An 18,947-nucleotide genomic window follows, 5' to 3' on the forward strand; every position below is an offset into this window, starting at 1 on the left:
GGCCTTTCTTATGCCATATTTAGCCTGATCCAGACTATGTTTGCTGGAGCCCGTGTTTCTGTAAAGGTGGTATGTACCATATCCTGCTGGCACAAGGCACTGGTTGCTTGCAGACTGCTAAAGTAGCCTTTTGCACTCTGTTTGGGTTACTTTGTACAAAAAAGAAATGGTCTGCCATTATTTATCAGCTGTCAGGGGGCACTGTGCGTGGCAGTGGTATCTGCAACCTGTAATCTAGTCCCAGTTCTAAATGGAGAAATAGTTTACAATTCCTCAGCTCTATCATTGGAGAAACATAAGTGTTTTGAAGAATGCTCAGTCTAAAGTCTGGTACAGCTGAAGACAGTGTTGTCAAATGCACCAGGTGTATTTCTTGTTACATAGGGCATCCTTGAATTTGGGTTTTCCTGCCATGCAAACAGATGGTGCATGGAGAACACCCCCAGGTGTGGCAGAGCTCTGCATACTGGAGTATATCTGGTAGTTGTGTAAACAAAGCCTGCTGGTGTGGCTGCTGCAATGCTTCCTTTTTGTGTCAAAGTATTTACATGCTTGCCCTCCTCTCCGCAGCCAGCATTTGAATCACCTTCAGGCAATTGTTTGAAGCTCAGAGTGCTTCTCTGCCACAAAGATAACCCCATCTCAGGATACAGAGTGGAGGAATTTTAGTGCCTTGGTCTAGAACATAGAACCAAAGTGTTGGCTTGGGTGATCAGAGTGCTTGACCACAGAATTTTGTCTTATGTCCTGATTCCAAAATTACTGCATCTAATCTTTAGCTGAAATGTTAACCTTGAATAAAGTACACATAGTTTTCTAATATTTAACTTTCTTGAAGGGTTGCTGTAGCCCTGCCAAATGTGTTAATCACTACTTGTGAGAAATAACTAGGATTCTAATTGCAAAAGAGTCTGCTTTTAGCAACAGCTTGGAGCCACCCTAACTTGGGGTACTTTTGGATTCTCTAGTCCAATTTGCTGCCTACTTCAGTGGGCTAATTCTCTACAATCTTATCTTCTTGCAGAGGTTGTACTTGTTTCTGTGACAAGAAATGTTGTGAATTCGGGTTTCATTTGTGTTGAGGGTTCCCTATATTCCAGTGGTTATGTTGGCTGAGGGTGAAGTTAGAACAAAATAGAAATGACATCCAGCAATCACAAATCCATAGTGGTATGTGGTATGTGACTGTATCCCACATGCCTTTGGAGACAGCTTCATTGAATGTAGAGCACAGGACAGTTATTTACAATTAACTTCTCTCTCTCTGTAGGACATTGAAGATCTGGATCACTATGATATGAAGGAGGAGGAACCAGTTGATGGAAAGAAGTCTGAGGATGAAGGCATTGAAAAAGAGAACCTTGCAATCTTAGAAAAAATCAGAAAAAATCAAAGGCAAGATCACTTAAATGTGAGTTAATGTTTCCATGCTTCTTTTTTGCAATACTTCTGTCTTTAAAATAGAGATGGATTTCAGCAAAGAAAGCCCACTGCTATGCACCTAGACATAAATTAACCTGTGCTGACTGTTTAACTGCTCATCTCCAGAGGTATCCATGTGGTTGTCCCTCTGTCTTGCTTGGTGCCTTTGTTACAAACATTAGCTCCCCTTGCAAAATCAGCAGAATACAGTGAGCTTGACTTTTGTTGCTGAGCCCTTATTAAAGTAGAAAATCTAAAGCCAAACTTAAAACTGCCTGTGTTAAAAGTCATGGGTGGCTTAAAATACTTGGCAAACCTGTGCTTTAAATCCATTTTATGCATGAGTTTATTTTTCAGTAATAGCTGTGCCACCTGGAAATTACTGAAGGCTGGTGAATTGTTGTGCAGGTTTTTCTTATTGCCATGCATAAAGTAAGGGGCTTTCAGCAGCTCTGCAGCTTTGTTGTCAGTTTTCTGAGTGATCTTACCAGCAGGCAGTTGTAGAAAAAGTGCTTGTTCTCCAGAAGCTTAGAAATGTTTCTGTCCCAAGTGCCAGGTTCCAGAGAAGCTTCTAGTTCTCAGAGGTGTATGTAGCAGGGTGTGATGTCATACAATCTTAATTTTATTTACCCTGACTTCCAAAGAAATCAAAGCTTTTATTTCATAGAGGCTTAAAATGTATAAAACATGAAATGTAATACTTCTGTTTATGATCTGCTTCATCCAAAGGATTTTTAAATTTTAACGCCTAAACCTTATTGGCATTTCAGGGTTTAAAAGCAGGCAAACATAAGGTCCCAAACTGCTTTGGCTGTATAGTCAAGTCTGGTTTTGAGACTTGACTGATCATAAGTACAAGAGTCACTTACTGGTTTTGTTTAAACTTGAATGTTCACAGTTTGAGAAGATGCCTAGAGAGGTTTGTGTGTTTCTGTGTGTATAACTCAACTCCTAATAATAAGGAATCTTTTTAATTGTTAAAGAAGATATATCCTCTTGCAGCCTGAAAGGCATGGCCTGCTCTACAATCATCAAAAATTTGGTAGAACAGAAAAAAAGATTTTTGTAGTGTCAGCATTCTTCCTTGGTGCAGAAAGCCTCTTAAAACTGTAGATTTTCTTTTGCTATCTATTCTTTTCCTATTTGGCAAATACTGCCTTTTATTTTGCTCTTTCCCTCCGCATTTAGTGGAGCTGAAATGAGCACTGTTGGTTTTCTGTTTGACAACAGCAGATTCAACTTACATAATAGCTGTTTCTCATGCCAGGACACTCTGGTTGATGCTGGTGCATAAACAAGGTCAGCTGAGTGCAGGGAACAGGGTATTCAGCTGCTGCTGAGGAACTGTGGTATTTTTGTGGGTCACCAGAAATAGCTGTGCTGCTGAAATAATTTCTCCAAGGACTTGTGAGGGTTTACTCTTAGGTGCTAGGGAACCAGAATCTACAACTGTGCTACTGACCTAGGAAAGAGCTAGCCCAGTTGCACTTTATAGGTCCTCCATGCTGCCAAAACAGGGGGCTTCTGACAGAATTTGTTAACCATGCTCTAAGAGCAGTTGTTTGAGTGTCCTAACACAAAGCAAAATTTAAATCTGTACAGCCCTCACAACTGGGTTTCTTGGAGGACACTATGAATTTTACAAACCTAAATGCAGTGGCTAAACCAGTCTTGTTTTTCAGCCCTTTGGGATACTTTGTTTCCTCAGCAGAGGCCAGTAAAACAAACCCGTGCCATTTACCTGTTGGAAAAGGGAACATGTAGCATAATACAGGGCTTTGACTGGTGCCCAGTGCAGCCAGAAGACTTTTCAGTTCCTTTCTATATTCTTTGGCCCAGGTCCATGGGCTGTCCTCTCTCCCCTTGGCAGCACTGCAGGCTGGAGTTACAGATCATGTTCAAGGGTTTTTCATGGGAAAGCAGTCCATGCACTCCCATTGTCATTTATTTCTGATAGGTTAAAGACATTTTTCTGCTTCTCAAGATGTTCTCATAAGAGTTTTCAGGGTTTATGTGTGCTGTACAAGAATGTGTATTTACTAATTTTGTGAGTTCTGTCCTTGGCAGTTTCCTTAATCCCATTCTTCTTCTTGGCATCAGGAAATAAATTTGGCTTTTGGTAGTATGTAACTTGGAGCAAGAATTAATCCTCCTCTTAACATTGTAATAACTTTAAAGAACCACTTGCTTACCTGTAGTTAAAATAGATCTTTGAACTGGAATCATAAACTTCAAATATTTAACAATTTGCTGCTGCTTGCTTTTCAGAGGTTTTTCCCCACCTAGTCATTTCAGAGATTAATGCCTTTCTTATTTAGGTAATGCTATTAGCTTTTCCTGTTTCATACTGAGGAGTTTAAGCACTTCTCTTCAGAAGTCTCCAATGTCTCTACTTTCATCTTCAGATTTTATGAAATCTAAGGTGTCATTTCTATTTTTAGATTAATCCTTGAAGGAAGTATGAAACTACTTTAACTTCTAGGAATTATTGTGCTTCTGCACAAATATGGAGGAAGTAACAAATGGAACTTACGTTCTTTAGCTCTTTTTTTGTTATTTTAGGTTTAAGTTCATTATCTTGGAGGAGTTTTCATGTTTTGTTTCAGCAGGTGATTTTTGGTCTTGTGGCTAAGTCTTCTAAAATGTATTGAGTGAAGAAGTTTTCTGTAGTGTTCTGATGTGTTCACAGTATTTTTCTGATCAGACAGAAGACAGATCTTATCAGATCTTTGGATAAAAATCTGCAGTGAAGTGCACCTCCTATCCTCTATAACTTGGGGAGGAGAGCAGGCTGTTGGGTGCATTTTGAGGGCTGGAAGAGGAAAAGAAGCCCCTGATGTCTCTGTGACATTAGTACAGCAGGGCAATGGCAAGTGCTGGTCCAACTGCACCATGAGTTTCATGTTTCCAACAGTGGCTCATCCTTGTGGGGAAGAGCTTGAGAACAAGACAGGCTTGTAGTGATGCATCTCATGAATATTTTTCATGTCCAACTTTTTTGGCTGTGAGAATTCCTGGATCAGGTATTTCTGTTATTTGCAGCTCTCAGCAGCTGGCATGCTGTCAACATAGATGTTTGCCTCTTGTAGCAGGGATTTCTCCAGCTTACCTGCTCATTGTTCTGGAGAGCCACAACATACGCTAGTACAGGATGGGATGATTAAGTGAGACTTTTTGTGCCCATTTGATTACGTATTAAGAAAAAAAAGTCACTTGGGTCTGGTCCTGCAGCTAATTTAACTACTTCAGATGAAATGGCTTTGCCTTTCTGCTCTTGGCATCAGCCCCACATGACAGATACCCATCAGATCCCATGACTGACCACTTAATGTATGAGGCAGTTGCAACTATAAATCTTACTGTCACAATTTGAGAAATGGGAACTTTATCTCCCTTGGAGTGTCAAGTCCCACTTTTCTAGAAGGATACTGTTATTTATATCCGAGTTCAGTATTTGAAATTATAACTTGCATGTAGTGAGTTATGGAAAAAGTTTGTAATTTTAGTATCACTGTAGTTAAAATTGACCTCAATGCTCTGTGTTGTGCAGTGGTGGGATGCAAGTCGTGCTCTCTTCTAAACTGCTCTTTACAGTGGCTCCAAAACCCACAAGCGACCCCAGAATGAAGATGTGTTTCAGAGCAGTGGTGTTTAGCATTAGGCTTACCATCAGGTTTAGCTGTTACCTTCCTCTTCAAGTTCCTCCAAGGGTAATTCAGAGCACATAAAATTAGCCCCTGTGCTAAACTTCTTAAGTTTGCTATCCTCTTTCTCCTGATTGTAGATTACTGGTTTACAGTCCATTGATTCTTTAGAGTACAAGTGTAACTATATGTAATGCTGCTATATAAGGAGTGAGCAGCCTGACCAGAAACTCCTGGGGGAAAAAGGGTGAAGACAAAGTGTGTTGAGGCTTGCTTACACGTGCTATGACTAACTCCTTTAATACCACCTCATTTATCAGCAGTTATAATAGGAGTCAGGGGGATGTGGGTGTGTTAAGCTATGGTTTTTAAATGTCTCCAGTAGAGAAGATACTTAAATTTTCATTTGCCAAGATGAACTTCCAACATTATGTATAGAAATTCAGTAGTTCAATTGGATGGCAATAGAGATGCAATGAGAGAGGTAGTTTTCCACAGGATGTCTGTGACCATCTAACTTGTTCTTAAATTGTCTGTATTTATAGGTTGACAATTAGTTGGAAAGTGTACAAAAATTCCTTCTTTTAGTAAGAAATACAGTGGAAGGGGCAATGATCTGCACAGCTCTACTCAGAAGAAAACCGAAGTCTTGACACTTGTCTATGAAATGTCTTTCCTCCAGACTCAACATATTGATGAGTCTCGATCTTAATGCTCAGAAAGCACAGTAACATTACAAAGAATGGTGATTAACACTGCTGTGTTAACTGGCTAGGTATAATGCTTCCTTTTTCAGCTAATCTGTAAATAGTGGGCATAAATAGTAGTAATATGCAGATATTGCATATGAACAACCTTTTTCCCTAAAATTTCATATACTTTGGTGTTTGAGAAATCTTTTTTTTGTCTGATACTCCTTTATAGACAGGGACATAGTAAATGGAGAAATTACTTGTCTGAAGCCTTGTTTGTATGTAGCTTTTGTTTAGTCAGATGAAAGGAGTTCCCTATTATTTGCATGTTTAATTACAAGGTTCATCCTTCATACCGGTCTGTTAAGAAAAACTGGTGGAATTTCAGAAATCTGCATAATTAAATCTAAAGGTGTATGAAAATGAATAGCCTTAAAAGAAAAGTCTACAGATTCTAGTGGGAAGCTATGTGTATTATTTGATACTACTGGACAGCGAAGACAGAGGACTATGTGGAGGCTTTGCCATCAAGTAACTCTTACTGATACTTAATTTTTATCAAGAAGTAATTTGGTCCTACAATTAAGACCTTATAGAGTATAAAACATCACTGTGGACTTCAGGTGAACAGGGAAGATGTTTTGGGTATTCGGTAATGGTCACAGCTGCTTCATATTCTTCCAAATATGACACTTCTATCCAAAAGGGATATGTTTATAGGCGCTCATACTGTCTGGAAGGAAACTGAAGAAAAAAGAATCTTTGAATTTTTAGATGGAGTAAAAAAGCAGCCTCTTCAACTTACTTATTCAGTACTTGATACAGACAGGCTGAATTATCCTAGGTGGGTCTTCTTTATTTGTTAGTGGGGCAGTTTTATTTTTTGTCATGCTTTCTCCCCCCAGCTATGCTCATGAGCTCCATATGTTAGCCTGTATTTCAGTGGCAGTGACTGAAGAACAGGAGCAGAGGGGAACTGCAAAGTAATCTACCTTTAGGAAACAGACCCGTGGTGAAAGCCCAAGTGTCACAGGATCAGGGTTTGGGGCAGTAACTTGAACCTAAAGTGGTATTTTGGGTGGGATGTATAAGCAGAGTAATCACATAACATATAAGAAAATAGTTTTGAGTTTTCTCTCACTTGGAGGTGCGGAGCAGTACAGAACTGAGCTCTAAGAGAACAGAAGAGATTTTGCCGTAGTTGCTTAAATCACAAGAACTATGACAAGTCACAAGAGATATTTTGTATTTTAAGGTTTACTTACCTTTGTTGTTCTCTGTGTAGTTGTTGATATTTTTTTCACTCAATTTCAGTAAATATTGCTTTTGTTCCACATTTCCTAAATTCATTGCTTGGTCTTACTCCTCTGGAAGCTGCTGTTCTAGAGTGGATACTTAGCAATTCCTGTACCTTTTTCAATGACCAAATAAAGATATACCTCTGAGAAAGCAATAAAACTTTATGTATAGAATCTTGCTCTTAGGATTAAGCTTACTTTTCTTCCAGTGTATAAAAACAGAATGTGAAATTAATTATTCCACTCTGAGATGTACTCTGCATCCGTCTTGGAAATTAAAATGCCAAAGATTTAGGTCCTTTACAGAAAAATACCTGTTCTACCTTGATTAAAATTTTGTGTCACCTATAGCATTTAGTAGTATATATTAATGTTCTTTAGAGGGAGGGCCTTGTTTCTTTGGAGTAGACTTTGCTTGCTAGAATATTTAACTTTTCAGAAACCTAATTCTCATACAGAAATTAATATATTGTTAATACATTCTAGTTAGTAATGTAAAGCTGATTGTAAATATTACTTTTCACTTATTTGGAGTATTTTTGTTTATTTCAGGGTGCAGTCTCTGGGTCAGTTCAGGCTTCAGATCGACTTATGAAAGAACTCAGGGATATATATAGATCACAGAGTTATAAAACAGGTAAATGCCTCAGATTTCCCTTTTTAAAAGATACTTTAAATGAATTCTCTTGGGAAATACTTGCTGCTAACTTCTCTGTTTTGTTGTCCTGTGTTTGTATATACGTGCATGTTTGTGTGTGCACATATGTAAAAATACATAGATACGTTATATATACTTTTATAACATAAAGTAGTTTATTTATGGAGAAAAGTTAGAACATATATTCCTTGCAATAATGATGTGGATTACAATGGAAAACAAGCTTGTATTTTAAATTAGTTTGACTAATGACCAGTGATTATCTTGAGGTAGTGGATGGCTGTTTCATTTATTCCTTATAGGAGCTGTAGCTAAAGTAGCTCAGCAAAGGATTCAGCATATTGAATCATCTGAGTATTACCATATGAGAAATATTAATTACATCGATTTTGGGCAAGTTGTATTCCTCTAGGTCTGCCAATTAGACAACTCCATCACTGCAGCCAGGTGTCAGACCCTGGTGCAGGCCAGGGTGGGAACAGGAGGAATACCCAATTAGAGACTCAGTGTAAAACTAAACATGCTTTCGCTTTTCTGGACTTCTTCCCATAATTATTTCTAGTGGACATAAACCTCACTTGACGATGCCATTTTAATCATGTGTAAAAGAACAGAGGTGAAGAGACAATAGGTTCCTGTTTTGGTTTGTCATATTTAACTTTTAGGTCAATTGTTTCATGTATGGAAGTGCTGGGGACAGTGGTAAAATGTCTGGGGTATAAATTTGATGAGGTGACCTAGTGTTGATCTATTGCAGCCTGCTTTTAGCTTTGTTGCAGCTGAGTGCTTGCCAGTGTGCCCCAGTCACCATCTATCCGGGAGGGAATGGATGAGTGGGTCTAGGGAAGAGCTGGAAGCAGATCTATGGGAAGTCATGGGGGATGCTTTACTGTCTGGTTTTGACCTTCAGGCTTTGTTTAGGTGATCAGAGTGAAGGCTGGTTATAACAAACCAGACTGGAAAGAGTGCTGTGAAGTGCTCAGTCATTTGGTGGTACCACTGGAGTCAGCCAGGAGCCCCTGGCTAGCTGTGGTTTGAGGGGAGGGTTTAGTCTCTCTGATCATGTCATTTCTTGGCTTCAGATACACAAGTCTCAATGAGTTGCAAAAGACTGATCTTGATGTAGGAAAGTGTACTCTAAATTATGAAGAAGAGCAAATCTTGCTAAACTTTACAGAAGGTTGAGGTTCTAAAGGGTGAGTGCAGTAACTTAGAGCTTATGACTTTGGAAATATGTAAAAACACTGCAACTGGATGCCTCATGTTGATCTCTAAAACACTGTAATGAAGTAATGTCAAGTGGAGGCTGACACTACAAAGATGACAATTCTGCTTTGAAACACCGTCCTAAGTGACACAGTTATTACATTTTTCCAGTAAATTGATGCTGTTTATTATAAAACTTACCTGGATTCATTCCTTATGGTTTCATTTATTCTTCGACGTTGAGCAAATTGATGTTCTTGTTCCTTTTTCTTTGCACAGAACTCCTGCTTTCATAGCCTAGTTCTACCTTTTGTTAGGTAACTGTCACCACGAGCACAGGCTATGGTAATTGGCTTTTTTAATATCTTTTTTTGTTAAGAGTACTTGCCCCATGGTCCATTTTACCCTACATTTAATTTCTTCCTACTAAATCACAAAGGGAACCGTTGTGAAACTTCCAGGTTCTTGTAACTGTTGCAAGGTAATTTAATGCTGTTTTCATTTCTTTGTAAGACAAGCCAGAAAGGCTAAGGCAGATTTTTAGTTGAGTAAGGATCACTTCATTTAGTTTTCATGAGGTTATATGTTTTTAGGACTGACTGTGAAAGTGAGTAATACTTGTAGCAATAGTATTTTAATTTTTTTTTCTTTTCTCTTGGACTATTTTATAAAAAAGTAATATTAAAAGACAGTGGCTTCAACTGTAGCTGTGCATTCAAGGTAATATGTATTTTAGAAATTAATTTCCTTTATCAAATGAAGCAATAATGGTGCTGGAGTTCAAGCAAAAGATCACAAACTTGCTCTCAACAGCAAAGTTGCTTATCTATCTGGGAAATCTAGGGAAAGAATTGCCCTTAAAGAAACAGAAAATAATTTTCTTATGAGCTGACAGGAGCAAAAAATATTCCAGCAAATTAAGATACTCTGTTGTGAATTAGTTTCATTAGCCTGTTCAGATAATGGGAGCCACAAGTCCTGTAAAGCAAGATTATCTAATTTCCACATATCAGATTGGAGATTCACAAAAGATTTGATTGGGAAAGGAGGGCAAGAAACAAAGAATTTGGGGATACTAAGTGAAATTTTTTTCCTGTTCATATCTTTAGCATCTGTTTTATTCAGATATAGTTCATATAGACTTCAATTCCCTGTTTTTATCCAAAGACTGGGTGGGATTTACTTTGTTATATAGTAATGTTGCCCCAAGTAAGATGTTGCTTCTGTTTAGAAAGGAATTGCTTTTCTTTTACATTTCAATTGCTTACTTTTTTGCTTGCTTCATTCATGGTTCTGTGGTTTCTTTTTAATAGATCACCTCTTTTACTTTATCACCTTTGAGTGATAAAAACTCCACCCCACCTTGTATTTAAGCAAGAGGAGCCTACTTTGATTCCTTTCCTAAATTAAGGACTTCTCAAAAACTACTGTTAGTAAGTTAAATTCTTTTTGACAGGAACCTTCTTCCTCTCACTGTCAAAATTACAAAAAAAAGCACATAAATTACTTCCAAGTAACCTCTTGATTGTTCAGGAAACCCCAAACAACACCCTCGCTCAGCTTTGGATGTTGTTGTTTTGTAGCTTCTGTATCAAACATGGAGCCCTTGCTGCTGCTCATGAGACACAGATGCTGTTTGCCTCAAAACTTGGCTGCTTGAGAGGCTGCTGGAGTGTCTTGTGCTGGTGTTGAGCTGACCCTTTCTTTCTGAAGAACCCTCCTGCAGCTTCTGGCTTGGATGCAGCACAACTCTTGGGTACAGCTTGTTGGGGAAGCTGCCAAAGTGTCTGGGCCTTGGATTTGGAGTGGGACAGGAACTGTAGCTAAGAACAGGAGGCTGAGGATGATGGAAGGAGTGCAGGACTGGGGCTGAAGGCTTAGTGAGTGAGCAAAGAGGTGGAAGTTCTCTTGTGATCTCTCATTATTTAGCATAGTGTCAGAAGCCTTACTGTAACTTACTGCCTTGTCTGTAATAAGTGTTCTTTGCTCCCACTTGGATGCAGGTGGAAGAAAATATTGTGGATACAACAATGGAATAGATTTGTCATTAATGGGAGTTGACAATGAGCAGAGTTCTGAATGTCAACTCTTTTGTTGTTACATCAGAGTAGTGCTAATTGAAATTCTTAGTTTGTGACTTACACTGAGGTCAGTTCAGAAAATAGTGTCCTTGGATCTGGGGAATTGGAAAAAGGCCTTAATAGCTCCTTTGGTTGCTCCTCAAACAGAGATGTCATGTCTCTGAAGTAACTACTGATTAAAAGGGACATGGGTAGCACAGTGAGGATGTGTTCAGGCCTACACTGTTATTCTATACATAGGAAAATTAGAAATTGTGCTCTTGGCTGCAGTACCCACTTGTTAGTTGCACTCAGGAGAAAGAACCATGGGCACTTTAACTTATGTGCCAAGTTTTGAAATGCTTTAGAAATAATGGTGTCTGGACAGCTAGAAATGTCATCTGTACTCCAATGTACTAATGCTTATAAGCTTCAACTGCAAGATTATTTTTATGCTAGAATAATAAAATTCAGAAATTAATATCCCTCATTCCTTGGGAAGAATGTGGTGATTGCAATCTGGTGGTTGTATTGCCTTCTGAAATCCTAGGCAGGGTCCTGATTTGTATATGGCTTCCAAATAATTAGGTCAGCAACAAAGATGCTGTTAAATATTAGGCCAGGGAATGAGTTTAATAATAGTGGGTCAGTCTATATGCATGAATATTCTGTGAAGGAGGGGGTTTAACTTCTGTACATGACGATACCATGCTCTAAATCTTGTTGGGTGGTTAAAGATTTATTGCTTTTTCTAGAGCTGCTTGTGACTTTATGCAGAGAGGAAGCTCTGAATATATTAGAAAATTGCAGATAATTTCTGTCCTTCCCTGGGAGTGAATTGCACAACTGTTGTTTAACTTGCTTAAAACAGTAAGGCCACTGAAAGTCACCAGCTGGCTCCCACAGACCATTCCATTCTTTAGATGCATCTTTCTGGCTTCCTCAGTCAGCTTTTGGGAATGTACTTAATCCACTGCTGTATCTCCTTTTTGTTGGGTTTCTGCTGCATACACTGTCCTGTGTGCTGTCCTGGTCTGCCTGTATCGATGGGAACCTGTGAGACGCAATGCTGCACACTCACACTATGTTGTGAAGTGTTTTAAAAACATGTTGGTAGTGTATTGGGTGTAAAATACAGTGAGTAATAAGCAAACTGGAGTTATTGTTGTGGAAGGTTTGAAGGTGAAATGGTTAAGTATCAGGAAAAAAATTGGTTAATGTGGAATGTTTTAATAGAAGTGAAAACACTTTTTCCTTGTAGCTCCTCAGAAGTACATCTGCTATTGGAGAAAGGACGTGCCTCAGTATCAGTGTCCTACCCATTGCTTACCCCTGCTGACAGTATTCAAATTTAAAGCAAAGAATGGTTTTGCTAAGTTTCCTATCTACACTTTTAGTGCATAATTAATCCCATCTAATATTTCTACAGGGATATATTCAGTGGAACTGGTAAATGACAGCTTGTATGAATGGCATGTTAAGCTTCTCAAGTAAGTTAATAAAGTTTTTCTGTGTTCCAAAAAATCTGTTTTATTATTGCTGGAGAGATTCTTTTGATAAAGGAGTATCTCTAGCCATAGCATAAAAAATAGTGTGTTACAGTAGTAGTAGCTCTAATGGTAATTGTAGCCACTAAATAGTGGCAGTAATTCTGATACACAGAAATGTGTAGAGATGGAATGGTAGTAATTGAGCTGGCAAGACAGACCTGCTTTTCCCTGCCAACACTATGTGTATTGCATTAACTGTCATTACTGTTCAATTCTTAAGCTGCTCCAAAATACGCAACCTTAAATAATGAAAATTCTTTTCAAGAATTTTTGCATTGATTTTGTTTTTATTTGTTTTGAATTACATGAAAATGCAGCTTTAGTTACTTTTAAGATGTAGGCAAGAACAGAACTGAGTGTCATTAGTTTATTTCTACAGTTAAACAGGCACATAGGACTGAAACTTTTAGCTATCACATAAATGTGAATTATATAATTATATGTACCTTGTCTTCTGTCATCAACTAGTATACCAAGTGAAAAGCAGTACATAACTCTCACCTTGTTACATCCACAGTCCAGTAACTTTAATCCTAGAGGTGTTAGAGTGAAATTATTCCTGGTAACAGGGTCATCTGCTGGCATCGTTATACAGTACCCTAAAGAAAGGAAGAGCCTACCCAAACTGTTCTGGGTGGCTGCTGCATCTGGCAGTGGATGAAAGAGCTCCCATGGGTTCAGAGATGTCCTGGGGGATAAGGATAAGGACAGAGGCTGTTTCAGCACAATAGTTGACCTGCCTGTAGGAATTGTTGCTTTGTCCTAGGGGTGAGACTTGTGAAAACTGGGTCGCCAGCTGCTGAGAGAATTTTGTTTCCTTCTTACTGTAATCATGGGCATGTGAAGGTTTTGAGGCTGAAAATGGCAGGAATGACACATCAGAGAAATCTGTGTCATGTTATTGGAGGCCTTTCCTATTGAGCGCATCTGTAACCAAGTGCTCAAACCATGTGCAGTGATTTGAAACCTCTGTTCAAGTGCTGTGAACAGGTCTCATTTTCTGCCTTCAGAAAAGAGGAAATTGAGTATATGCAGCAAATGCCTTCCAGAATGTCTAAGAGAAGTGTTGTTTGTTTATTGCAGCAAAAAGTGCCTGGAAACGAATGCCCTGTGTGCAGAGTAGCCGAGGGGTAGCTGTTCAGAGGAAAGAGCCCATTTGGGGAAGGAGCAGTATTGTTACTTAGAACAAGTCCCTTTGAACTGGCCCAGCAAAATGGCTTGAAATGAGATATTACTAAGCACTGGAAAATTTTTTTCTGAAATAACTTCCCACTGATAGAATGGGGACTACCTGCCCAAGAAGTTCTGAAATGAGATCTGATAACTTTGTAGTTTCAGCTGTATTAGAAGATTAGATTTAAGGGCCTTTCAGTCCCTTTAACATCTGTTGTTTGCTTGCTGCAGTTGTTTTTTACTAGTCTCTTCTATTTAAAAGCTGATAGGGTGTCAGATTAACCCAGTAGTGTCTGAATTAGTGGCCAGGCTGCTCACCCACTAGCATTTTGGAACAAACAGTTGTTGAAATTCTACTGAACAGAAGCTGCTGGCTTTAGTACTGCTGATGCAGATTACTTCTAACAGCTGATGGAGGACTACAATTACATATTCCATAAAGGATTCACTAACTATGTGCTGAAAACAAGATGACTACAGTCTTCTTGTTTTTCTCCCCTCTTATTTGAACACAACTGAACTGAAGAGAATTAAAATTGCTCTTTTCAAATAAACAGCTTATTTTGTGCTGTGTTTAAGCAACACTTGATAGCATTGGGGATGTTGTGCATTGCAGCAAGTTTTCATGCTGATCTTGTGGTGAAATTTTAGTGGGTAAAAGGAGCAAGAATTTCCTACATTTCACCTTAAACTACAAATTGTAAACTACAATTACATAAAGGAAATCTTTAAGGGGAACTACTGTTTACAGGTATTGAAAATATGAACTTCATCCATGGTCTTCCCCCTGCTGCTTTTACAGGGTTGATCCTGATAGCCCGCTGCATAGTGATCTTCAAGTCTTAAAAGAAAAAGAAGGTGTAGAATACATTTTACTGAACTTCTCTTTTAAGGTAAGTGTCTGTAGGATGAAAAGCTGCAGTTAAATTTGAGGCTTACTATAGAAAATTACTGAAGTGACCCTCAGCTGTTACTTGGGTAATAATGGAATGTAGCATTAAAAAAGGGCAGGAAAAGAAAACTAACTTAAGTTCAGCACTGAAGCTTCCCCAAAAAAATGCATTTTTTAGCCAATACTATGGAAAGTTAATTTTTACAGAACTAAAAATTTGTAGTACTTCAAATCTGATTTGACAAATAAGACTATTGAAATACTTTCTGTTCGGGAAGCAGTGTCACAGTATTTTCCTTAACCTTTTTTTTATTACTCTTTTCAGGATAACTTCCCTTTTGATCCTCCCTTTGTGCGAGTGGTGTCTCCTGTGCTCACAGGAGGGTAGGTTTGAGTTGCCTTGGAGAAGTTGTGCTTTGTGGTAAAAATGTTACAACTTGAAAAACTCCACGCTTGCCATAATGGGGAGGGTTAACATCTCTCTTCTTTCTCCTGTTGTAGGGTGCTTTGGGTTGGTGCTTTGAATGGGTTTTGATCCCTGTGTTGCCTTAAGTTTGCTGTAAAGTCTTACCTGTCTCTCTCTTGCTCATAATGCTGCCATAAAGTCTTTGTTTAAAAATTCCTCGAATGCTAATCCAAACCCACTAAATCTAATTGAAAACATGCTCCAAATGTCATCTAAAGCATGTTTGAAGTGCTGTCTTTGGCACTCGTATATATCCATGGAGAACCTATTAAATTCACCTTTCAAGACTTTTATGCATCTCCTGGTGACAGGAACGATACCTGCTTTTGAAAATGCAGTCTGTGATAGCTGGTGCTGATTCTTATGTGATTTTTATTGCCATGTATTCTTCTTTAATTCAATAAATGGTTAGTGCAGTTAAATAGGGTTCCTGAGGAGTGCTGCTATCTCAAAACTAAACAAGCAGACCCAAACACCAGAAAATCCATTGGATTCTAATTTCATTGTGCTCAGACTTCTTTTTAGAATGAAAAAAGGATGGCTTTTCAGTAGTCATTTCCCTCGGAATGTCGTATGGATCTATGAGGTTTAAATGTCTTGATCATAAAGGAGAGTACATTTTGGCAATGGTAAATTTTCTTCCCTTGGTCCAGGTTTTCTCATGCTCAGGTGTTCTGCTGAGTCCCAGTCAGCACAATGGATAAAGTGTTTTTGACATTTAAAAAAGCTATTTACAGAAAAAGAGCAAGAGAAGATCTGGTTAGCTCATATTATTTATTAAAGTGCAACTACATTGTTTGAAATGGTGTTAAACTTCCTTACACAATTGAATTTTGTTGGTTTCTTTTAGCTACACGTCTCTACCATGTATATGTAGAGTAGCCATAAAAAGTAACTTTGCCTTTGTGCAGAATAGCTCAGTCAGAGGTTTAAACTAAATCTAGTTAGCAAACAACTTTTTTTGTCTCACTATGCTTATTTTCTTTGCTGAAGTGTAACATGGCTAACCAGTTCCAATATATTACTGGCTAAAGGGCATTTCAGCTTTATGAACAAACAATTGAGCAAACAAGGTTAGCAGGAGCTTAAAGTACTGTGAGCACTCACATCTTTTTACTAACTGCTGATGTCAAGTATATTTTCTTTTACATTTGTTTCTAGGTATGTCCTAGGTGGAGGTGCATTATGCATGGAACTTCTTACAAAACAGGTGAATATGAGCACTGTTATCTGGATAATAAAACATGCCTGAAAATAATGAAAATAGGTGCTTCCCTTGAGTTGAGGAATCCTTGTGTGGAATAAACTACACACGCCAAAGGAAACATGATTAAATTAAACCTCAATCCCACAAGATTTGCCTCACTGATCTTGTTTGAGATCTTATTTTCTGCCTTGGATGGCTTACAAGAGATGTGAGGAAAGAGGCAGGCAGTGTGAGCATGCAAACTTGGAGCTCTCAGAATTTCTGTGAGGAAGGCAGTGTGGAAACACATTGTTTTCTTTTCTAGAAGCCTCTTCAACTGCATAAAGTCAGCTCTGGAGAAGTGAGGAATACAGATGATCATAGTCATAGATGATTTTTGTAGACAGAGTGATTTTTCTCTTTAAAATAAGTAAATGAATGAAGTAACTTGCAGGCTCTGGCAGAAACTCTTGTGAGCTGTGGAAGGTAAAGCAATGCCAGAGATGAGCAGAATTCCTACAGCTTGCTGAATTGACTTCATTAAAGATCAGTCTTTTCTACTTCTTGGAAAAAGGAGTTGTAATTTCTGTTGTGACATTAATGAAAATGTGTCAGTGCTGTAAGGATGGAGCTTTTTTGTTTTTGTCTTGCTATATTTTGGAAATGTGCTTCAGCCTTTTCATTCTTCTTACGAGTTATTAGTACTAGGACTGTATATAATTTTACAGATTTTCTGTGGAAAAGAAATGTTAACTGAAAATAAGTAGTTAAAACTGGAATGCAGGAAAAAAAATCCTAAAGCACATGTTCCAAAACAGATTTGCAAGGTGAGCACAAGAAGCAAGTACATGTTGTATGTTGGCATTCTTTTCCTCCTCCAGGGCTGGAGCAGTGCCTACTCAATAGAATCAGTCATCATGCAGATCAATGCCACTTTAGTCAAAGGAAAAGCCAGAGTACAGTTTGGAGCCAATAAGGTAAATTTACTGTGTTTCTTAGTTACACAAATCACTGTTGGGCTTCCATTTCCTTGCTGACTGACATTGAGGATGCTTAATGACAAAATTGTTATGACAAACATATATGCATTTCAAGTTGGCGGGTGCCTATATGTGTATTTTACTGGCAATTAAACATTTTTTATGTAATTACAAGCAGATGAGTTGGATAGTCTTGGGATGGGCAGGGTAGGCTTTTGCTGTCCTTGGGGAGGCAAGGAGGATTAGAATTGGGAGGATTTGGAATTTCGGGCTCTGAGAAGGGAATTCTGAAAGCCAGGAATGTTATAACATTGTGTATGGGCTTTATTTTTAAGTCCACTGTAGCATTTCCTTGTTAGAACTGTTTTGGAGTCGTGCATGTCTAGATGCAGGTTTTTATGTTGTTTTTTTCTCCTTTCAGAATCAATATAATCTAGCAAGAGCACAGCAGTCCTATAAGTCACTAGTACAAATACATGAGAAAAATGGTATGTATATTCTTGCCACTTTGTTCTTGTCTGCACAGCACCTTAGGAATTGGTGTTTGCCACAGAGAAACTTGAAGTGACAAAGTGTCTTATTTTGGCTTGGGAAGACCATAAATGTTTCTTCCTTCTTCTTGCACTAGAAAAGCAGTAGTGCTTAAATAACTTAACTGCAATCACTGCAACTTTTCCAGTTTACTTGAATGTTGTGTGTGTTCCTGCTGCTTCTTGAAAGGCAGCTGCATTTTGTTTTCAGCCAGTTGATCTAGGAACTTTACTGTTACTGTAGCATTAAGGACTCTTTAATATTGGCAAAGTATCTGCTGGGAGTTTATCCCTTTCCCTGAAGGATTTTGTTTCAATGTGTCAAGAACCTAGTGGAAATAACATTAATGAAGAAAAAAAAGTGGGGAAAAAAGACCCGAGACTAAACCATACAAGAAGTCCAAGTGAGGTGTACAAGCTGGGAAAGTGTACAATAGAATAGGGAAAAGCCTGTTTTGGTATGGGCTTTTTAAAGTCTCTGCTGCATAAAACAAGTGTACAAATGCTTTAGGTACAATTGAATTTACTGTGGCAGTATGAGAAGCTTGAGGCTTTAAAAGGTTTAAGTAGCTTACATGTTACATAAAGGTAGTCAGCAGAATTGATACTCTGGTCTTTTGATGAGAGCCCCAGTGCAGTTACACTTCCATGATGTTCGGGGCCCTGGGTTGGACACAGTGTCCTCCAGGAACTGAGGTCATTGTAAATGTGTTTGTGAGCACCTCGGCTTCCCTGCTGCTCACATGGAACATAACACCTGTACTCCTGGGAGGAAGATAAAAGAGAATGATTTAACATCTCCAATTTTACAGTATTTTTATCTTGCTGTTAACTGAGCCTTTTGCCTTTTTGTCTGCTACAAAAGCCAGCGTGGCTGTTTACTTGTGTGTGCTACAAGTGATCAATCCTGCCTCAGGATCTATACACAAAGCATTCACAGTACTCAGTGCTGCTGTGAAAGGTGTCTTAAGCTTAGAGGTGCTATGCGCTCTCTGGGACAGCACAAACAGGCCTTGTAGTTACTGTACACATGTTTAAAGGAAATGTTACAAGAGGGGCTGGGAGAATTAAGATTGGAGCTCTGGAGGTCTCTAGAAAAAGCAGTGCACACCTGATCAGGTATGATTCAGCTGCTAAAAATGCCAAATTAGGTCAGGAGACCAGTTATCCATCTGACATTTCTGAGCTTA

At 38.6% G+C, this 18,947-nt stretch overlaps 1 protein-coding gene across 2 annotated transcripts in view; it reads left to right on the forward strand.

Annotated features, from left to right (window-relative positions):
* The window catches only part of UBE2Q2 (ubiquitin conjugating enzyme E2 Q2), a 45,715-nt gene that overhangs the window by 24,743 nt on the left and 2,025 nt on the right, over positions 1-18,947 (forward strand). For both annotated transcript variants that reach the window (XM_030280974.4, XM_030280976.4), the window contains 8 exons: positions 1,271-1,411; positions 7,609-7,693; positions 12,410-12,470; positions 14,506-14,596; positions 14,921-14,979; positions 16,223-16,271; positions 17,129-17,224; positions 17,649-17,715. In XM_030280974.4, coding sequence (XP_030136834.1) covers positions 1,271-1,411; positions 7,609-7,693; positions 12,410-12,470; positions 14,506-14,596; positions 14,921-14,979; positions 16,223-16,271; positions 17,129-17,224; positions 17,649-17,715 — 649 coding nt within the window. The remainder of the gene's footprint in view (positions 1-1,270; positions 1,412-7,608; positions 7,694-12,409; positions 12,471-14,505; positions 14,597-14,920; positions 14,980-16,222; positions 16,272-17,128; positions 17,225-17,648; positions 17,716-18,947) is intronic.

The sequence above is a fragment of the Taeniopygia guttata genome, chromosome 10 (assembly GCF_048771995.1).
Source record: "Taeniopygia guttata chromosome 10, bTaeGut7.mat, whole genome shotgun sequence".
Lineage (NCBI taxonomy): Eukaryota > Metazoa > Chordata > Aves > Passeriformes > Estrildidae > Taeniopygia > Taeniopygia guttata.